This window comes from Narcine bancroftii, chromosome 12 (assembly GCF_036971445.1).
Source record: "Narcine bancroftii isolate sNarBan1 chromosome 12, sNarBan1.hap1, whole genome shotgun sequence".
Lineage (NCBI taxonomy): Eukaryota > Metazoa > Chordata > Chondrichthyes > Torpediniformes > Narcinidae > Narcine > Narcine bancroftii.
This window is the reverse complement of record NC_091480.1, coordinates 78,395,303-78,416,056: the sequence shown is the minus strand read 5'-3', so window position 1 is coordinate 78,416,056 and position 20,754 is coordinate 78,395,303. Positions and strand designations below refer to the sequence as shown.

The following is a 20,754-nucleotide window of genomic DNA, read 5'->3' as shown; positions in this document are numbered from 1 at the left end:
GCGATAGCAGACCCAGCCTCCCAGAGTTCCGTGTGGCAGAGGAAACCCCCCTCCGTGACTGCTCAGTGCATACAGCCCTTTCTGTGCTGCACGGAATTCGGGGAGGGCAGGTCCGCCATCACGGGCGCTCTTTCCCTCTCTCTCCCCCCCCCATGACTTTCCCACGGTCTTTATAAATTGTGCGCCTATGTGTTTTACTGGTGCTACCACTTTTCCACAGTCCTTTATAAATTTATAAAGTTTTATATAGGTCGGCACAACAAAGGGGCTGAAGAGCTCATGTTGTGCTGTGCGTAAAGCTTAATTATGATATAATTAGGTATGATTAATTTTGTTTAAATACAAGATCATAATACATTGATTTTTTAATCTTCTGTTTCCTTCATGTTCCTGCACTCACGCAAAAAACATCATCAACGCATCACTACTTTGTCCCTGGATAGTCCTTATCCCTTTCACACTGGGTTCATCAGCATGCAGGCGTCAAACCACCCCGGGGATGATACAGCCTACCTAGGTGGTCCATCCCTGGGTGATTTGATGCCTGCGTGCCGATTCGTGAGCATTCACACTGTCCCTTTAACCAGTAGATTGGCCGTTAATTACAAGGATAAGGTGCCAGTGTGAAAGGGACTGGTGTGTTTTACATCAGTGGTCTTCAAACTATTGGAGAGGATTCTTAAGGGTAGGAGCTATGAACATTTGGAGAAGTACAGTCTACTCAAGGATAGTCAGCATGGCTTTGTGAAGGTAACAAAAGAAATTAATGAAGATAGGGCAGAGGCTGTGGTGCATCTGGATTTTAGTAAGATATTTGAATAGATCCCCCATGAGAGACTCATTCAGAAAATCATGAGGCATGGAATCCGCAGAATCTTGGATTAAAAATTGGCTTTCCTGTAGAAAGTAGAGAGTAGTAGTAGACGGAAAATATTCTGCCTGGAGGTCAGTGGCTAGTGGAGTTCCACAGGGATCTGTTCTAGACCCCTACTCTTTGTGATTTTTATAAATGGCCTAGATGAAAAAGCAGAATGATATAAAGGTTGGAGGAGTTACGGTTGTCATTTGTTACAAAAGGATATAGACAGGATACAGTGTTGGGAGGAATAGTGGCAGATGAAGTTCAATCTGGATAGGTGTGAGGTGATGCATTTTCGAAAACCAGAAGGCGGAGTACAGGGTTAATAGTTGGATACTTAATAGTGTGGAGGAACAGAGGGACTTTGGGTTCAAATCCATACATCTCTTAAGGTTGCCGCGCAAGTTGATAGGTTGCTGCGCAGTTAAGAAGGCTATGAGATGTTTGGTTTAATTAATAGGGGGATTAAGTTCAAGAGTCAAGAGGTCATATTGCAACTCTACATATTTCTGGAGAGATCACACTTAAAGTATTGTGTTCAGACCTAGTCACCTCATTATAGGAATGATGTGGAAGCTATGGAAAGGCTGCAGAAGAGATTTATCAGAATTTTGCCTGGATTGGAAAATAAGTCTTATGAGGCAAGGTTAGCACAGCTGGGACTTTTCTCTTTGGAGTGAAGAATGAGAGGAGACTTATTAGAGATTTACAAGGTTCTGAGAGGCATAGATTAGGTGGATAATCAGTGCCTTTTACTCAGGGCAAGAATAGTAAACACCAGGGGACATCTCTACAAAGAGAAGGGAGGAAAGTTTAGGGGAGACATCAGGGGTAAGTTTTTTATTCAAAGAGTTGTGGGTGCCTGGAATGCCTTGCCAGAGATGGTGGTGGAGGCTGAAACATTAGGGCATTTAAGAGACTCTTAGAAAGGCATTTGGATGAAAGAAAAACAGAAGGTTTTTGAGGTAGGAAGGGTTTAGTACCAATGTTCCCTCCATTCTTTAGTAGTCAGTGTGTGCAAAAATCTTATGTTATGCAATTTTTTTTTCCTGTGACAAAAGTATGTGCGCACTGAATGCTTGTGCAAATGTAAACTTGAAATTGTTTCAAGATCATTTTGGCACAGCCTATCTCTCATGGAAAATAAAACTGTATTAGCATGTTTTAATACAATACAAGTATGATTAGCTACTTGTTTAACCCACTAACTAGTTTACAGAAACAATTAGCTAACAGATTATTACTACATAAAGGCACTGTTTGACCTGCTGAGTTTCTCCAGCATTTGTGTGTTTTTTCACTTAACCATGGTGTCAACAGAATCCTGTGTTTTACCACCAAGAGATTATTTTCAATAAGTATAATTATTAATTACTTTTCTTAGGTAACTAACCTTTTGTGCATGCATTAATTTCCTTTGTATGCAGGTTGCAAAGATACGCAGGTGTGTGTGTGTTTATTTGCGCGCACACGCACAGCTCTGCGGGAATAGGGCTTAGACTTTTTGGTAGGAATATATAGTCGACACAACATCGAGGGTAAAAGGGCCTGTACTGTGCTGTAGTGTTCTATGATCAATGATGCTGGGTTAATTATGAAGTTTGGTGATAGGTGTAATTAAAAGAAATTAGGCAAAGGTGCATGGAATTGCCGCAGATGAAGTGTGATGTCATTAAATGTGGTGAAGGTTTGAATGGACAATGGATCTCTTCTTTCATTTGTGGTAACTCTAAAAGCACTCTAGTGAAATCATTGCAGACATAATATTGGCCATAAACACAAACCAGCCAAAGAATAATTCAACTTTTGGTCTTTCCAAGCTGTTTCCTGCTATTGATGGGTCTGATTGTAATAGAGGAAGTAGCAGTTAAGTTGGTGTGTTTTCAATAGAAGTTGAAACAGTGTAAATTAAGTTTTCTGACAAAGTAAGCTAATTGGCCATGCATTTAGCTGTACAAAAACTAATGTTATTATAAACACTGGTAAATAATAGGCTACTAATTATAGTCAGGGTCATAGAAAATCTGATTAGGAGACTATAGAAAAGGGTGGGAAACAGTATATTATGTGGAAATTACTCAAATGTAAAATACTGAACTATTCTTTCATATTTATTAGAAATTCACTGTAAACTTCATTGGTGCTTTGGTAATGTATTTATAATTTTTAGGGAGATTCTAATTTGTTCACTGACTTAAGATTGACCTTCTTATGTGGATGTCTGGAGTGATATCAAATTTTCTATTTAAGTTACTATTTTCTATTTAACTAATTAAATACAATGCACATCATCTTTTGCAAACTACTTCAAAGTACCTTATTAAAGCTGGGTAAAATCTGTCAGATAGTTGAGGTAATTGCAAATGGCTGATTATAACAACGTGCATGACAATGAACTTCAAATGAATTGGACATTTTGGAAGTAAAGTCATTGGAACCAGTAAGTTCACATCAAGAATGATTCAGTTGCAGGGAATTTTTAACCTCCAAGCATGTTGTTAATTTGTACCACTGAAAATCATTCTTATCTGGCCTGGACCCAACAAACATTAAGTACTTTTAAGCTTGGTTGCCACAATTATCCATCAAGACCGAGCAGTCTGTATGTGGGAACTAGAATTCCAGAAGGATCCTGGTTTTGCCCATGGATTGCTCTGATTGTTCAGTGCTGTTTTTAAACATGCTGGCCGTGGCTGGTGCATAGATTGAACCCGTTAAATGAGGATGTTGGTGCTCTACTCTGGACCTGGTACTTGATTGAGTAGCAGAACAAGAGGTTTCATGTGGTGGCCTCCAGCTTGTTTCTAGGCCCTTTTACACTGCCCTTGAAAGACGGTAATTAAATGCGACAAAACTGGGATGGGGGATCATTTTCATCCTGGTACTTACCCTTTAAGGTAGGTAGTATCAGAGCCAATGTGTTTCTCTTCGGCTCTTGTGTAAAAGGCTTACCCACCTTCCTAGGGTGCCAACACTGTAATGCTGCATGTCCTGCCTCCTTTTGCACTGGATGCTGGGTCCCTATGTAAAAGGTCGCACTGAAATGGTCCAATGTGAATGCTCTGATCTGACATGACCTGGCTTTAAACACATGTTGTTGACACGTCAATTTAGTGGGATCTCTATGTAAAAGGGATGCCTGACTAATATGACATAATGTGCAGATACAGAAGTTGTGAACAACTGACCATTTCAGCTATCTGATGATCGTTATGAAACAACTGATTCAAGAGGAGCACAATGTGGACTATCTATTTATCTCTGCCCATCCACCCACCTTTTATTCTGGTGTCCATCTGCTTTATGTCGAAGGGCTCAGGCCCAAAATGTTGATCAATCTTTGTTTCCTATAGATGCTCCACAACAACCCGAGATCCTTGAGCACTTCTATGTATTGCTGTACAATTGCAGCCTCTGCAGACTTTCCTGTTTAACCCCCATCTATTTTCAGCTGTTTAAATATAGAGTTATATGGCATGGCAACTGGCCCTTCAACGCATCATGTCCATGCTGGCCATCAAATGCCTATTCAGGCTTAACTTACATTAATTGGGTTTGGGCATGTCAAAGACCAAAAAAAAGTGTTTAGTGATTTCATTTTTAAAAATATTTTGCCCTTTACTGATATTTAATTAAGCAAAGCAGCTGATGTTAACAAGTAGCAGTTAGCATGGCATTATACAGCGCCAGCGACCAGGACTGGTTCGAATCCCACACTGTCTATAAGGAATTTGTACATTCTCTCCATATCTGCGTGAGTTTCCTCTGGGTGCCCCTCTTTCCTCTTACTGTTCAAAAAACTACCAGAGATTGAGGGACAACTGAGTGTAATTGGGGCGGCCTGTAACCATACAGTATATCTACATTTTTTTTTAAAACTAATAACATAATTCAAACAACAAATGACAATTGAACATACAAGATGTCTGTGTTGACCATGATACCAAGCCCCACCTGCTTGCATGTAATCCCTATCCTTCCATTCCCTGCATGGAATGCTTCTTAAATGTCACAATCATATCTGTTTCACCACAAGCCCCCACCCCTGAAATGTGTAAAGAGAATGAAAGATGTATAAAACTTTCCCCCTCCAACTTTAAAGCTATGCCCATGAGTAAATGCCATTTCCACCACCTACCCTATCTGTGCCTCTCACCATTATGAACTTCTGTCATGTTTCCCCTCAGTCTCTGACACTCTAGAGCACACATGTCAAACTCTGGCCCGCGGGCCAAATTTGGCCCGCAATATAATTATATTTGGCCCGCAAGATCATATTAAATATATATTAGAGTTGGCCCGCTGGCCGCCGCGCCAGTATAGCGCCTGCACACTGAAGGTGAAAATTAAGACGCCGGAGGTGTGGAGGGATCTCAGAGTCCCGAATCCCGGGGATCGGAGCGCTGCACTCAGCCCGCCCAGCTCCCGGACACACAGACGCGGCTGGAGTTGGGGACCATCCTTGCTGGGTCTGCGCTTCAGCGGCGACGCCGGACCGAACGTCTCGTTGGCGATGCCTTCCCCCTCGCTCCATGCGCGGCGGACCCTGCCTCCCGCTCCTTTTGTTGGAGACGAGCCCGGCGCCGTGAGATCGCAGTTTAATCCCTCTCCGACCATGGGAGGGGGGTGGGAGCAACGCGCTCTTCTCAGCCAATTCCTCCACCGCCCCGGATGCCGGCGTTTCAACGGGGGGTTCGGGTGCCTTCGTCAGGCGACCGACCTGTTGGTCCAAGACAAGGGGAGAGCGTACAAACTCCACACAGACAGCACCTGAACTCGGGTGAACGTGGAGCTGCGACCCCACATTCCACATCAGGACTGTGTGTAAGATTGGGAGCAGTGAGACGGAAGCTTATTTTGTTCCTGTGATTTAAGCCTTTCTTGGGGTGGGGGTGGGGGTCCTTCTCTGACCACTTGCCTAACAATTAACCTAATCAGATGTGGAGTGACCACAATACAACAGTTCTCAACCTTTTTCTTTCCACTCGCGTCCCTGTGCCATTGGTGCTCTGTGATTAGTAAAGGATTGCTTAAGGAGGTCTGTGGGTGGAAAGAAAAAGTTTGAAGACCACTGCTTTAATCATCCCTCATTGACTCGTCATGTGCACGGTTTCAGAACGCTAAAGGAAATGGGCCAATGACAATGAAAGAGTTTATCTAAAACTATTATTAAACATTTATTTTAATAAGAAAAAGTTTAACATTACATATGTTGAAAGAAGAGAAAACATGCAGATGTTGTTGAAAATTTTCAATAAATATTTAGTTCGGCCCTCGACTTAGACCAAGTTTTTAATTTTGGCCCTCCGTGAATTTGAGTTTGACACCCCTGCTCTAGAATAAACAATCTAATACAGTTTGGTTGAGGAAATGGATTTCTTTATCTCTGTTCTCATTTGGTGAAATAGTTGGAGATTCTGCATTCTACATTATCTTCTGATCATGTGTTAGTTGGTGAGCCTGTGCATGGCTCAGCTGGTAAATGAGATGTCCTGCCTCAGCAGGGCAGAAGGTGGAAAGCATGATCCAATGTTTAGTGGGTTTGTGAGGAAGGACAGGCAGGGGAGGAAACATAAATGTAGGGTTTGAAGTGGGTCTATTTCAATGCAAGGAGTATTAGGAACAATGCACTTAGACCATGAATCAGGGCATGAGTTACAGTGGTCGTCATAGAGACTTGGTTGATGTAAGGTCAGGATTGGTTGATGCAGGTACTGGGGTTTAGATGTTTTAAAAAGGATAGGATGGGAGGTAAGGGGGAGGGAGTGGCATTGCTGGTTATGGATAGTAGCATGACTGTAGAAAGGGAGGACGCTCCAAAGGGAGTGCCTTCTGAGTCGGTGTAGGTGGAAGTCAGAAATAAGAAGGGAGCAATCACTGTACTGGGAGTGGTCTATAGGCCCCAAATAGCCATCGAGATACTGAGGAACAGATGAGTGGGCAGATTTTTGAGTGGTGCGGAACTTACAGGGTTGTTGTTATTGGGAGACTTCAACTTTCCCAAATATTGACTGGTACCTCCTGACTGCTAGGGATAGATGGGGCAGAATTGGTCAGGTGTGTCCAAGAAGGATTCCTGACATAGTATGTGGACCAGCTGATGAGAGGAGAGGCCATACTGGATCTAGTACTGGGTAATGAACTTGGTCAAGTGACAGACCTCTCGGTGGGGGAGCATTTCGGTTATAGTGCCAGAACTCCCTGAGTTTTAGCATAATTATGGTCAAAAATAAATTCAGACAAATGGGAAAGTGCTTAATTGGGGAAGGGCTAATTACAGCGGCAAGGTTAACATAATGGTTTTTGCAATACTGTTGCAGTGTCAGCGAGCAGGACCAGGGTTGAAACCTGCACTTATCTGTGAGGAGTTTGTACATTCTACCTGTGTCTGCATGGGTGCCCCAGTTTCCTCTCACAGTTCAAAACATATCAGGGTTGCAAGTCAATTGGGTGTAATTTGGTGGCATGGGCTTATGGGCCGAAATGGCATATTACTGTGCTGTATGTCAAAATAATATAAAAAGGGAATGAGGCAGGAATTAGAGAGAGTGAATTGGGAACAGATATTTATGAGAGGAAGCGTGGATGTATTATGGATGGTGCTTAGGGACTACTTGTGTGGGGTTTGGATGGGTTTGTCCCACTAGACAGAGAAAAGATGGTAGGAAAATGGAACCGTGCTTGACAAAACAGGTGAGACAGCTAGTTAAGAGGAAGATGGAAGCATGCATTATATATAGGGAGTAAAAAAAAACAGGAAGGGCTCATAAGAATTGTATGGTAGCCAGGAATAAACTTAAGAGAGGACTTGGGAGAGCTTGAAGGGCCCATGAGAAGGCCTTGGCAAGTAGGATTAAGGAGAACTCCAAGGCATTCTATACATATGTGAAGAACAGAGAATGATGAGAATGAAGTTAGGGCCGCTTAAAGATAAAGCAGGCAACATGCCGGGAGGTGAAGGAGATTGAGGAGGTCCTAATTGAATACTTTGCTTCAGTATTCATCAGAGTATAGGACCTTAGTCAAGGTGAGGTCAGAATAGAAGAAGCTTGTATTCTGGACCATGTTGAGATTAGTGAAAAGGAAGTGCTTGATCTGACCTGGGGTGGACAAGATATACCCCTTGTTGCTGTGAGAAGGGAGGAAAGAGATTGCTGAGGCCTCGGCTATGATATTTGTATCCTCTTTGGCCTCAGTGGGGTGGGGGGGGAGTTCTGGAGGATTGGCAAAGGCAAATCTGGTCCCCTTGTTTAAAAAAGGTTATAGGGAGAATCATGGGAATTATAAGCCAGTGAGTTTTACACCCATCGTGCAAACTATTGGAGAGGATTCTTAAAGTCAGGATTTATGAGCATTTGGAGAAGTACAGTCTTCTCAATGATAGCCTGGCTTTGTGAGGGGCAGGTCGAGCCTCACGAGCCCAATTGAGTTTATTGAGGAGGTAGGGCAGAGATGTGGTATATGTGGAGGTTAGTATGGCATTTGACAAGGTCCCCCATGAGTGACTCGTTCAGAAAGTCATGAGGCATGGGATCCATGGAATCTTGGCTGCGTGGATAAAAAAAATGGCTTGCCTGTAGAAAGCAGAGAGAAGTAGTGGAAGGAAAACATTCTGCTTGGAGGTGTGGTGCGCTGAGGTAGCAGCAGGCAAGCACAAAACTCAAAAGACTGTCCAACAGGCTTTATTCCAGTAAAAGTCTGAACACCAGTTCATGCCTTGGTGGCTCCCATGTGACTGGCTCAGAGGTAATGAGGTAGGGAGGGTTTAGTTCTTCTGGTAGCACAACATCGTGGGCTGAAGGGCTTGTACTGTGGTAGGCTTCCCTCTGTACCAAGTTAGCTGACCTCATCAGGACAAGGTATGAAAGAACGAAACCTCTGTGTTCCTCTGCTACTTTCGATCAGAGATTAATTTCCTGGTGAAAACCATTTTCATTCACATGTCACCTGGAAGTTCATGACTTGATTGGTGTTTGAGACCACATTAAGTATGGTGACTTGGGCAAGATTTCCACACAAATGTACATGGCTTTGTCAAAGGCTTAAGTAGAAAAATATTACTTGGCAAGAGCATATTTCAGTTTATTTCACGTTGTATAATGAAATGGACCTGTTAAGCCAGTTTTGAGCATTACTGCCACTGTCAGATCGTGCTCATTTCTTTCAATGCAATTTGATGCTATTTAGCTCTAAAATAACTGCATTCTGTGCAAAAATCTTTGTATAGTGGTTTTAGACCTGAAGTGGCAAGTCATTCCCAAGGGAGGTTTATATCCTTTGATATATAAAGACATTGGATATTGTGTATTGGAATTGGTATATTGTAGATTGTTTATTTGCGTTTTAACAGGTCAGTTTGAGAAGCAGGGTTTTGAATTTCTCTACAATGTAATACTCTAATTACTTCAATATGTAGGACAATTTAAGTGTGAAGTTACATTTATTTGAGAATTTTTTTGTGAACAAAAGCTGAGGTAAAATAAGATGCTTAAATGTCAGTGGGGAAATGTGTTGCCCACAGGAAAGTAATCCAGCTACTTTAGTTGTTGAGGTTTAATTTGGAACTGTACAGTTTGATTTAAGCATTCTCTGTTCAAGTGGGTTTGCTGTTAAATGTAGGCTTTTGCTATTGAAAATGCTGAATTGAGGATTTGTGATATGTTTGCTTTTAGGCTGTTTATGTGCAGAAACCAATTTAAACACAAGAGCAACGTGATTCTAAGTGAATCAAAAGGTAGTGGAAAGTGGGTCAGGTTTCTAGCTGTAAATTTTTCTGTTTGGAATGCATCCAAGAAAAGACAAAACCAATATGGTGTAGATCAGTGGTTACCAATCTTTTTTGGTCTGCCATCCCCTTGGCCTCCAGGTCACATCCCAAGGGCACCCCCAACACACAATGGCGCTGGGGGTATAGTGACAGCATTGATCGGGGTCGGGGGTTAGTGGATGAGCTGAGTGGGGGGGGGGGGGGTTAAGGTTGTCTCTGAGCAGGGTGGGAGGATAGTGGTGTTGCTGAATGGGGTGGGGGAGTCAGTGATGGTGTTGAGCGAGGTGGGGAGTTAGTGGCGGCTCTGGAGGTTAATGGCGGCACTGAGAGGGTTAGTGGCGGCGCTGAGAGGGGGGTTAGTGGCGGTGCTGGGGAGGGTTCTGTAGCAGTGCTGGGGGGTTCTGTGACGGCCCGGGGGGGGGTCAGTGGCGGCACAGAGAGAAGGGGGGTCAGTGGCGGCGCAGAGAGGTGGGGTCAGTGGCAGCGCAGAGAGTGTGGTCAGTGGTGGCGCTGAGAGGGGGTTAATGGCAGCGCTGGGGGGGCTTAGTGGCAGCACTGAGAGTGGAACAGTGGCGGCACTGAGAGGGGAACAGTGGCGGTGCTGGGATGGTGTCAGTGGAGGCATTGAGAGGGAGGTAGTGGCGGTGCTGAGGGGTTAGCGGCAACACTGAGAGTGGGTTAGTGGCGGCGCTGAGAGGGGGGTTATTGGTGGCGCTGAGAGGGGGGTTAGTGGCGCCGCTGAGAAGGGAGCTAGTGGTGATGCTGTGGGAGTGTTGGCGGTGGTGCTGGGGGGGGGTGGGTTAGTGGCAGTGCTGAGAGGGGGCTTAGTGGTGGCGCTCAGTGGGGTTAGTGGTGTTGCTGAGAGGGGAGCTAGTGGTGATGCTGTGGGAGTGTTGGTGGCGATGCTGAGCGGGGGTAGTGACGCCACCAATACTGCACCCACCGAGTCCAGCTCTCACGAGAATGCATTGTCACCATTTTTATTTTGCTCACAACTGCCTTCCCGAGTCTGTCCAGAAAAGTATTGCACTGGCTTTTTCATTAAACTTTGCAGCAGAGTGAATAATAAAAAGACAGAAGGTTCAGAATGCCCCCTATTTCATCACCACACCCTATTTCCTTACTGCCCCCTTTTCCCTCACCGCCCCCTTTTCCCTCACCGCCCCCTTTTCCCTCACCGCCCCCTTTTCCCTCACCGCCCCCTTTTCCCTCACCGCCCCCTTTTCCCTCACCGCCTCCTTTTCCCTCACCGCCCCTTTTCCCTCACCGCCCCTTTTCCCTCACCGCCCCCTTTTCCCTCACCGCCCCCTTTTCCCTCACCGCCCCCTATCCCCTCACCGCCCCCTATCCCCTCACCGCCCCCTATCCCCTCACCGCCCCCTATCCCCTCACCGCCCCTATCCCCTCACCGCCCCTATCCCCTCACCGCCCCCTATCCCCTCACCGCCCCCTCACCGCCCCCTATCCCCTCACCGCCCCCTATCCCCTCACCGCCCCCTATCCCCTCACCGCCCCCTATCCCCTCACCGCCCCCTATCCCCTCACCGCCCCCTATTCCCTCACCGCCCCCTATTCCCTCACCGCCCCCATAACCTCACCGCCCCCTATCCCCTCACCGCCCCCTATCCCCTCACCGCCCCCTATCCCCTCACCGCCCCCTATCCCCTCACCGCCCCCTCACCGCCCCCTATCCCCTCACCGCCCCCTATCCCCTCACCGCCCCCTATCCCCTCACCGCCCCCTATTCCCTCACCGCCCCCTATTCCCTCACCGCCCCCATAACCTCACCGCCCCCTATCCCCTCACCGCCCCCTATCCCCTCACCGCCCCCTATCCCCTCACCGCCCCATCCCCTCACTGCCCCTATCCCCTCACCGCACCATCCGCCCACCACCCCTATCAGCCCACCGCCCCTATCCGCCCACCGCCCCTATCCGCCCACCGCCCCTATCCGCCCACTGCCCACCGCCCCTATCCCCTCACCGCCCCTATCCCCTCACCGCCCCTATCCCCTCACCGCCCCTATCCCCTCACTGCCCCATCTCTATTTCCCTCACCGCCCCCTGTTTCTCTCACCACCCCATATCCCCCTCACCGCTCCCTTGGATCTTTCCACTGGCCACAGGGGAGCGCACTTTGGGAATCACTAGTGGAGATGAATGCTTTGTGAAGTTTGAGGATAGGATTATTACAAGTTTAATTCTTAATACCAAAAAATGTAATGTTCACAAAATCCAGTCTATCATTTGTTGAATTTTGGATTTATTTTTAGAAATTATACAGTATTTACTCCAAGAACATGGTAGAGAGCTTCAAGTTCTTCAGAGTAAATATTACCAACAACCTGTCTCTGTCCAACATATCAATGGTTCCACCAAGAAAATGCACCAGTGAAAATGCAACTCTCAGCACTTTCTTGAGGCCCTGGTGTTGAGGATCATTGTGCAGTTGGTGTTGTCATCAATCATCACTGCAGAACAGAAAGTCGTGGATCCATTTGTGGAGCAGGGTGCTGAGACCAAGGGATTGGTATGTTAGCACTATTCTGTTGAAATTGGAACTGTATTTGATAAACAGTAGTCTGACATAGGTGTCCTTATTGTCGAGGTATTCCAGGGGTAAGTGCAAGGCCAGGGAGATAGCATCCACTGTTGGTCCGTTTTGGTGGTCCATACATGATTCTGAATTCGTTAACTGTGAAAACATTGACTAAGTAATGGTAAAGGCACATGTGTTTTCTGTTTAGCATTGGTCTTTGACAGATTGATCATGTTGTTGTCCTCCAGTCCATCTCCACCATGGTTCAGCTGTTGGCATCTGCATTCTTTTCTTCCCAGCTGGAGACAGAAAACCTCTTCAATAGCTGCACATCTTACATTTAAATATGAATGCAAGTTATTGTAGTTTATTTGTACTTGTGAAAACATCATTAACATTAATTTAGATGCCAGTATTATTAGCACTTGATTATTGTTTGGTCTTGCAGGGATTAACTAGAAGTCTAATTATTGATGTTTATTACTTTTTAAAAAATCACATTTTTTCAAAGATCAGAGAGTAAATGGATTCGTTGGTCCAATTATTTTATGGAGTGAGAGTTACTAACAACTATATTAATAGCAACTTAATATCTCTGACCTCTAAGGATCTTTATAAATTGGTGATGCTTAACAGCAGTTCATCATTTATTTTCTAACCCCTTCCATCACAGAGAGCAAACAGAAGGGCAAGTTAAGAAAAAGACTTTTCCTGAGAGATTATATCTGAAAGAGATCAGTGCTCATTTTAAACTAAAGGAAAAAAGATCCTTACAAATGCTGTACTTTCAATTTAGTAGTTCAACTTCCAGCAGATAAATATTTTAGAACAGATTTTGCAAAGGTATTTTGTAGCAAAATATAATGTAGGATATTCTAAATAATGCAACTTTATACCCGTTATTGTTACATTTTTATGTTTTGTGAGAGATCTTAGCCTTCTATAGAATATTATCTGAATGACAAGATTGTATAATGTATGAACTGTTCTGTTATTTAGCCATCATCTAGTTGGCAGCGGTAGATAGGCTGCTGAGAGTACAACGTAGCATGTTAATTGCCATCAAGAAAGAAATTTCTTCAGAATTGCATTTTCAAGGATCAACCCTCTGTTCTAGTGCAGTTAGTCCTCCTGATACCCAGAGATAACAGATCTTTGGAGATGCAAAGTCATTTGCTGAACATTAGCATAGGGCAGCACGACAGCACCAGCGATTGGGACCAGACCAGGGTTTGAATCCTGTGCTGTCTGTAAGGAGTTTCTACGTTCTCCCCGTGTCTGTGTGTGTGTTTCATTCAGGTGCTCCAGTTTCCTCCCACTGTTCAAAAAATGTACCAGCAGTGTAGGTCAATTGAGTGTAATTGAATGGCCTGGGCTTGTGGGCTGACAGGACCTGTTACCGTGCTGTATGTTCAAATTTAAATTTTAAAATAGTTTCTATAATTTAAAAGAAAAATTTAAATTCAATGATTTTTAAGCTGATTTTACCCCTTGTTTTCCTCTACAGACTAAAACCCAGCGAGATGAGAGATCCCTCAGTGAAAATGCTAACACGGTGCAGGATGAAATATTTTCATGGCCTGGCCCAAAAACTGTGCTACTACACAAGAACTCTCAAGGTTTCGGTTTTACGTTGAGACATTTTATTGTCTACCCTCCAGAGTCGGCTGTGCATCCAAGCTTTAAGGTAATATTCGCACTTGCATAGTCAATAATGTATCACTTTTTTTTATATAAGTATGCCAGAATTTAACTGACAATGAACTGTCTGGTTGAATTCTTTTTACTAATCATAGTCTATCCACCGTTTCCTGATTTTAAAAGGTACATGTTTTGGATTTGTACAGTTTGACTTCCATCAATAATGTTTAATATGCCAATTGATTGTTTGGGGTCAGGGATGATTTGATTCACTTGAGTTCTGTGGATTTGAAGGTGGCTGATGAGTTCTACTCTGCCACAGGGTGGTGCAGAAATTGCTTCAAAAGATGGGTGGGTACAGGTAGTCCCCGACTTAAGATCGTAATGGGGATGGAAGGATTGGTTGTAACTCAGGTTTGGTCATGTCGGGGAATGGGGACCTCAGGCTGCTGGGGAGATCGGGGACCTCTGGCTGCCAGGGAGGGGGGAGGTTGGGAACAGGGACCTCGGGCTGCCAGAGAGAACAGGGACCTCAGGTGGCCGGGGGTGGGGGGTGATGGGGACCTTGGACTGCTGGGGAGAAGGGGAGCTCAGGCTGCTGTGGGGAGTAGGGAGTTCGGGCTGTTGCCGGGAGTGGAGACCACTATATACAGTACTTTTAATACATAATATGAACTTGTATAGTAGTTTTAATAAAGATTTTTTAAAAATAATTGTATGTGGGGGTGGACGTAACTCGTGTAGGTTGGAAGTTGAGGTTTACCTATAGTTGGTTTGGGAGGTGATGTGTTTCTTCCAAAAAATGCATCATGCCCATTGACACCTGGGAATTCATTGCCCGTGATCTCTCAAGGTGTTCTGGATGACACTGAGAAAATCAAGTCTACGCATTAGAAACACTCTGAAGCTGAGTAAAAACACGAAGTACACAACCTCCTAAATTCACCTGCCCCACCAATGGCAGTAGCTCCTTTCACAATGGCACGTTAACTTAGTAATTGGCTGCTAATCTACTAGTTAACGTGCCAGTGTGAACGGTTGCGAATCAGCACGCAGGTGGCAGATCGCCCTGGGGATGAACCGCCTCAGGAGGTTTATTTTGAACCGGCGTACTGTGAAATGGCCAGTATGAAAGGGACAGGGGGTATCCTGGGTCCAATTAATTGATGACGTACTTGCGTGTGTGTAGGAACGTGAAGGAAACAAAAGATTTTTAAAAGGATATGAACTTTGTATTCAATTTACTAAATCCTAATCAATGTATTATTATGATCTTGTATTTAAACAAAATTATTCATGCTTAATTAAAACATAATTAAGCATTATGTACAACATAGTATGAGCCCTTCAACCTATGTTGTTGTGCTGACCTACTCCAGTATTAGAAAATCGTAGCGGGAATAAAACACATACAAGCGTAGGGAAAATACGCACACAATTTAATAAAACGTGTGCACAATTTATAAAGGACTGTGGGAAAATGGTAGCGGGGATGAAATACACAACAAAACGAAGTGGGTGCAAAGGGAAGGAAGAGAGAGAGTGAGAGAGAGACTGCGGGTAGGCAAGGAACTAGCCGCCTTTTCCTTTAAAGCCCCTGTGTCCCAGTGTGCCTTGGTATAATGAAAGGGCTATATGCACGGAGCACTCATGGAGGGATTTCTCTGCTGCATGGAATTCTGGGACGGCAGGTCCATCATCGCTTGATGCGTCACTCAGGATGTTACCTGCTCTGGAATGCTGGGTGGTGAGTGTGAAAGGGCATAGAGGATCGGTTAACATTGGTCCAGTGTGAATGGCAAAAACGACATTTTGAACTAGTTCATTGAACTGCCAATTTACCAGTTAGCCAATGTGAAAAGGAGTGAAGACTTCATGTCCCCATTATTCAGAACTCACAGAACCACTTCGCCAATCAGATTTTGCAGGGATAACATTAGATGTATCTCTCCACAATCTCCTGTAAGGTGGTCCAAGTCTCTGGTGTGAATAGAGCAGATTATTATTGGTGGGTAAATGAGTTTGAGGTTTTAATTCCCATTTAAAGTTTCCAATTTTCTTTCCCTTAGACAGCCAAAGGCTGCACTGGCCCAAGGGAGAAAGTGGTGAATTTCATTCTCCACCTCTGGCTTGACTGAGAAGTGGTTCCTGAGTGATCCATCTTCTCCAGAATTTGGAATGAACATTTATTTTTGGAGGATGTGTTATGTATTGGGAGCAGGTTAATAGAAGAATTTTGTTTTGTGGGCGTTTGGTGTGGAGCCTATTCTCTTCGGTCTTTCATTGAAAAAATATAAATTAAAGTTAGTGCTGTTTTGATGATTGTAATTAAAAACAAAACATGGTTCAAATGGAGTTAAGCAAGAAAATCAGCAGATGCTGTGATTGGAGTTTACAGAGAAGTGGTGGAGAAACACCAGCAAGTCACCCTGTGCTTTTCATGTAGCAAGGATAAAGATACATAACCAACTTTTAGGGCCAAGTGCTCAGGCACTCTGTGTGACTTGCTGTGTTTCTCCAGCATCTTTGTGTAAACATGGTCCAAATGAAAGTGGTATTTTTGCTATTGTCCTCATAAGTGGGGAGTTTTTAAGAGCGGAACTATTTTCCTTGTAAATATTGATGCATTTTTCATTCCTGGATCCAGTTTGTGAAACAACAGAACCATCTTTAGAATTTCAGAAAATACAGATTTCATTCAAGATCAGCAAAATAAAGAATAATTAAAAATAACTCAAGCAAGAAAACTTATGCAAAATATTACATTCATTGTATTTAAAATACCGGAACTAAATAATTTTTAATTAGCTAATGGATCCCCAACCTGCATTACTTGTATTCATCAATAAAATTGGATGGTGAATAAATTGTTCCAAAAATTTATGGATAATCTATGCTTTCTCAAGGACACAAGAATGAATAATTTGTTCAGTCATTGGTTATGTAGATTTTGTAAATTAAAAAAAAATAGTCATTGAATATTTTGGTGTTCTGGGTCCAGGTTTCAAAGGAAGCATTCCTCTAACCTTGTAAGCACATATCATTAGACACTTTCAGACAGCCGTTTCATTCCGGGACATTTTTGGCATTTTGATGGCATGTCAGCTGTTGCATCACACAGCTTACCTCTTTTGGTCCAGGAATGCCATCCTTCTGTGTGAAATTACACCTTGTCCTGGAATTTTGTTGACCATGCTCAGTTCTGTGTGAACGACTGGGTCAAGATTTAAGCCAGGATACTGCTGAATCCTCCTTACAGCAATATCGCGGCATTTCTGAGTGGAAAGATATGGACACCCAATTTGTGCTATCGATTGTATAATCTCAGAATTTATTTCTGCATAGGGCAATTGACACTGTCTACATTTATGTTAACCAACAATATTTGGGATATGGTGTATATCAGAGAAATTTCTTTATTCCCTATTATAATTTCTCTGATATACACCATATCCCAAATATTGTTGGTTAACATAAATGTAGATAAATGTAGACAGTCTTGGAATGTCAGTTTGTGCCCCCCCCCCCCCCCCCCCATTAGACTTGATCTGATGCTGACCCTACATGTCCTCCTTTTGGAAATTTAGAAATGGCCATCCTACTGTGATGTAAAACATATGTGTCTGATATATCCATCAAAATGCTACAAGTTGTGATTAAAGATTCTCAAAATACTTTTTTTGATCGTGCATAACTGATTTAGATAAAATAGTGATTTTTTTTCATTTGTGTTTATCGGGTTTTTTCTTCAATTGTCAGTAGACAATCTGAAGAACTCTCTAAGATCCATCTACAGAAATAAATAGTCAATGCAGGAATAAAGAAGTGACGTCAAATTAGTTCGCAGTCTCGTTGTTACCCCAGTTCCCTGAATCCCAACTGTTGCCTCAGTTGTTCACGTTTCCCTCTGAAACATCACAAACATTGCACATCATAAGATAAGCAGCTTTCAGACAGTGCTGTTTTCTGGGCCTGTGAGTCGTTTCGCTGGTGGAAAAATGCTGGCACAGAAATTACCCCCACCCCCCGTGCTGTCAAAATGCCAAAAATGTCCCGGAATGAAATGGCTATCTGAAAGTGTCTTTTCACTGTTGAACACAATATAAATTTAGGAGAAAAAAAGGAAAGCAAAGGTACAGTAACAGTGATGAATTCATTGCTATCCTGAAAGAGAAAGCCTTGAAGAAGTTATGAAACTGACCCAATCCTATAAAACTGATAGCCAGTTTCCCAGAGTCCTAAAAGAGGTGGCTACTGAGATGATGTACTGTGATGGTCTTAGAAAATTCCTGAAGCAATCATAGCAGTTTGAAAGATCACAATGTTGTTCACAGTTTAAGAAAGGAGGGGTGGAAAGATAGAAAACTGTTTACCAGAATCAGCAGTTGACGTCTGACTTTGCCACCAATCGCTTAGGTTGGGATTAAAAATTAGATTAGTAGTAATAGATGGGTATTTTTCCCTTTCTTTTTTTTCATCAGTATTATTATTTGTAATTCTATTTTCAGTTGACTTGATCATTATATCATATGTATCTATGCAATCTGATAATTTTTTTTCAAAAAACCAATAAAAAAGATTGAAAAGAAAAGAAGAATCAGAATTAATTGTCATGAATAAGACATGAAATTCGGTGTTTTGAGGCAGCATCACAGAACCAACAATCATACTATAATCATCCTACAACAATAAATATAAAAAAAATTAAATAATCGTGCACGAAAAGTACGGCAGTGTCTGTGGTTCATTGATTATTCAGCAGCGGGGAAGAAGCTGTCCTTGTGCCGCTGAGTCCTCGTCTTTCGGCTCCTGTATCTTTTCCCGATGATAGCTGAGTGAAGAGGCCATGGCCTGGGTAGTGGAGGTCTTTGAGGATAGAGACTGCTTTTTTAAGACACCGCCTCATGCAGACATCCTCAATGAAGTGAAGTCTGGTGCCTGTGATGTCGCAGGCCGAGTTAACAACCCTTTAGAGTTTTTGTTTATCTTTTGGAAATGAATCTTTTCAAGAATTGTATGCCAGTGTGTCATAAAACCCAGCTGGTTGAATGATGCCATTCAGAAAAGAGATCCTGCCAGCCATATTTTGCAGTTGTTTATTAGTAATGAATAAACAGAACTGCTTTCATTTTCAATATGTCATTCATTTCTAAGATGGTAATGTGTAAACCAGGAAATTATTTGAGACAATTCTATTATGGTGCAAGCAACCTGGGTCAAGTCCAGCGTTACCTATAGAGAGTTGATACATTGCTTCCATGACAGTTTGCTTTCCTCCAGGTGCTCTGGTTTCCTTCCACCCTCTGTACTGTATTTGGGCAACACAGGCTCAAGGGCCAGAAGGGCCTGTTACCATGCTGTATCTCTAAAATTTTCAAAAATTTCTAAACAAAAATTAAACATGCTGGTTGGATTTAATGTATGACACTGTTATTAACCTTGAGATTTTGGAAGGCCCTCTCAAAGAAAAAAAAATTGTATCCCTTTCAAAGATTATTCATTATTGATTCGGTCATTTAGAGCTATATCTGGAAAATCTTGACCCAAGATTTTCTCTCCAATTAGAGAGAAATGCTATCCACCTTATGGACATTAAGGGAATGTTATGGAATCACACAGCATGTCCATGCTGACCAAGTGTCATTCTGAGGTCGTCTCATTATTTTGCATTTGTTGCACATCCTTCTACATTATTCCTAACCTTACATCAATACTGGGTATTGAACATCAAAATATTGTCCACTTTTATAGTTCCCTCTGGCAGCTCATTCAAGATACAGACCATTCTCTGAGTGCAAAAATTGTCTCTTAGATCCCATGTAAATCTCTCCCTTCTCTCTTGTGTCATCTATTTGTGTATTGGATGTGCAGATTTTCTCATTTAGCTATGTCATTTTCAGGATGGAAGGAGGTAACCTGTGGAATATCATAGGAATTCGGTTCTTGGGCCGCAATATTCACTCTTTATGTTAATGACCTAGAAGAAGGAACAGTGTGTAAGGTTTTGAATTTGCTGAGGATATGACAATTGGTGGAATGGCATATTGTGAGCAGGATACTGTGATTCTGAAATGGGATATAAATTGAGTGTGTGGCTGTGGCCAAAGGACTGGCGAATGGAGATTTATGTGGGGAAATGTGAGGTTGTGCACATTGGTAAAAGGCAGATTATCTAAATGGAGAGTGGCTGCGAGTCAGTAGGCCCTTTCATGCAAAGAAAAAGCCCGACTGTAAAGGTGGAGGTTCTCTACCCTTGTGTTGGGAGACTCACCTTCTTGAATGCGCCGTGGCCCGCTCCAAGGAGCCTACTGCAATCCCCCTCAGGGAAGGATCATCGGCAGAGCGCTGCGCTCCGCCGCCCCATGTGTATGTACAGCCGCTACAAGCGGCTGGTTAGGGGCGGGCTGATGATGCTGCCAGCCTGCCCCCCATCTCCCTACTCCATGACCCCCTCAAGGCAGGGGCAGTCGGCAGGAGCCGTCAGGGCAGGGGCGGCAGGTGGGAGCCGTCAGGCAGTGGGAGCCATCAGGGGAGGGGCGGCTGTGGCGGGCTGTGACAGCCTCACTGGGCTGCTTCAACCTTCGGGGGCCCTCTCTGCGGCTCAAAACACGGCAGAGCAATGACCATCTTCCCTACCCATAATCCCCCATGCAGCTGGAACTGTTCTAGAAAACACAGCTGCGTGGGGAATAATGAGTAGGGAAGACGGTTATTGCTCTGCCGTGTATTTATGATGGGTGGTGCTGTGGCACCAGTCGTCCTGCCTCCATCAGCTCCGGAGGGCACTACGAGGTGCCGCTCGACATGAATGTGGCGCGGGAGCAGCCTTTTAGAGCTACTCCACGAAAGGTAAGTTTTATATTTTACCTCTGTGCTTGTAGCCAGCCTCCAGGTGGAGGCCTAGCATGAAAGGGCCTAGTGAAACACAGAGGGATCGAGCTGTTTGACT

General features: G+C 43.8%; 1 protein-coding gene across 7 annotated transcripts in view; it reads left to right on the top strand.

The window, feature by feature from the left end:
- The window catches only part of LOC138747621 (rho GTPase-activating protein 23-like), a 263,779-nt gene that overhangs the window by 108,296 nt on the left and 134,729 nt on the right, over positions 1-20,754 (top strand). For all 7 annotated transcript variants that reach the window (XR_011347582.1, XM_069907014.1, XM_069907013.1 and 4 more), the window contains one exon: positions 13,672-13,851. Coding sequence is in view for 6 of the 7 variants with exons in the window: in XM_069907014.1 (XP_069763115.1) it covers positions 13,672-13,851 (180 nt within the window). In the remaining variant the exon portion in view is untranslated. The remainder of the gene's footprint in view (positions 1-13,671; positions 13,852-20,754) is intronic.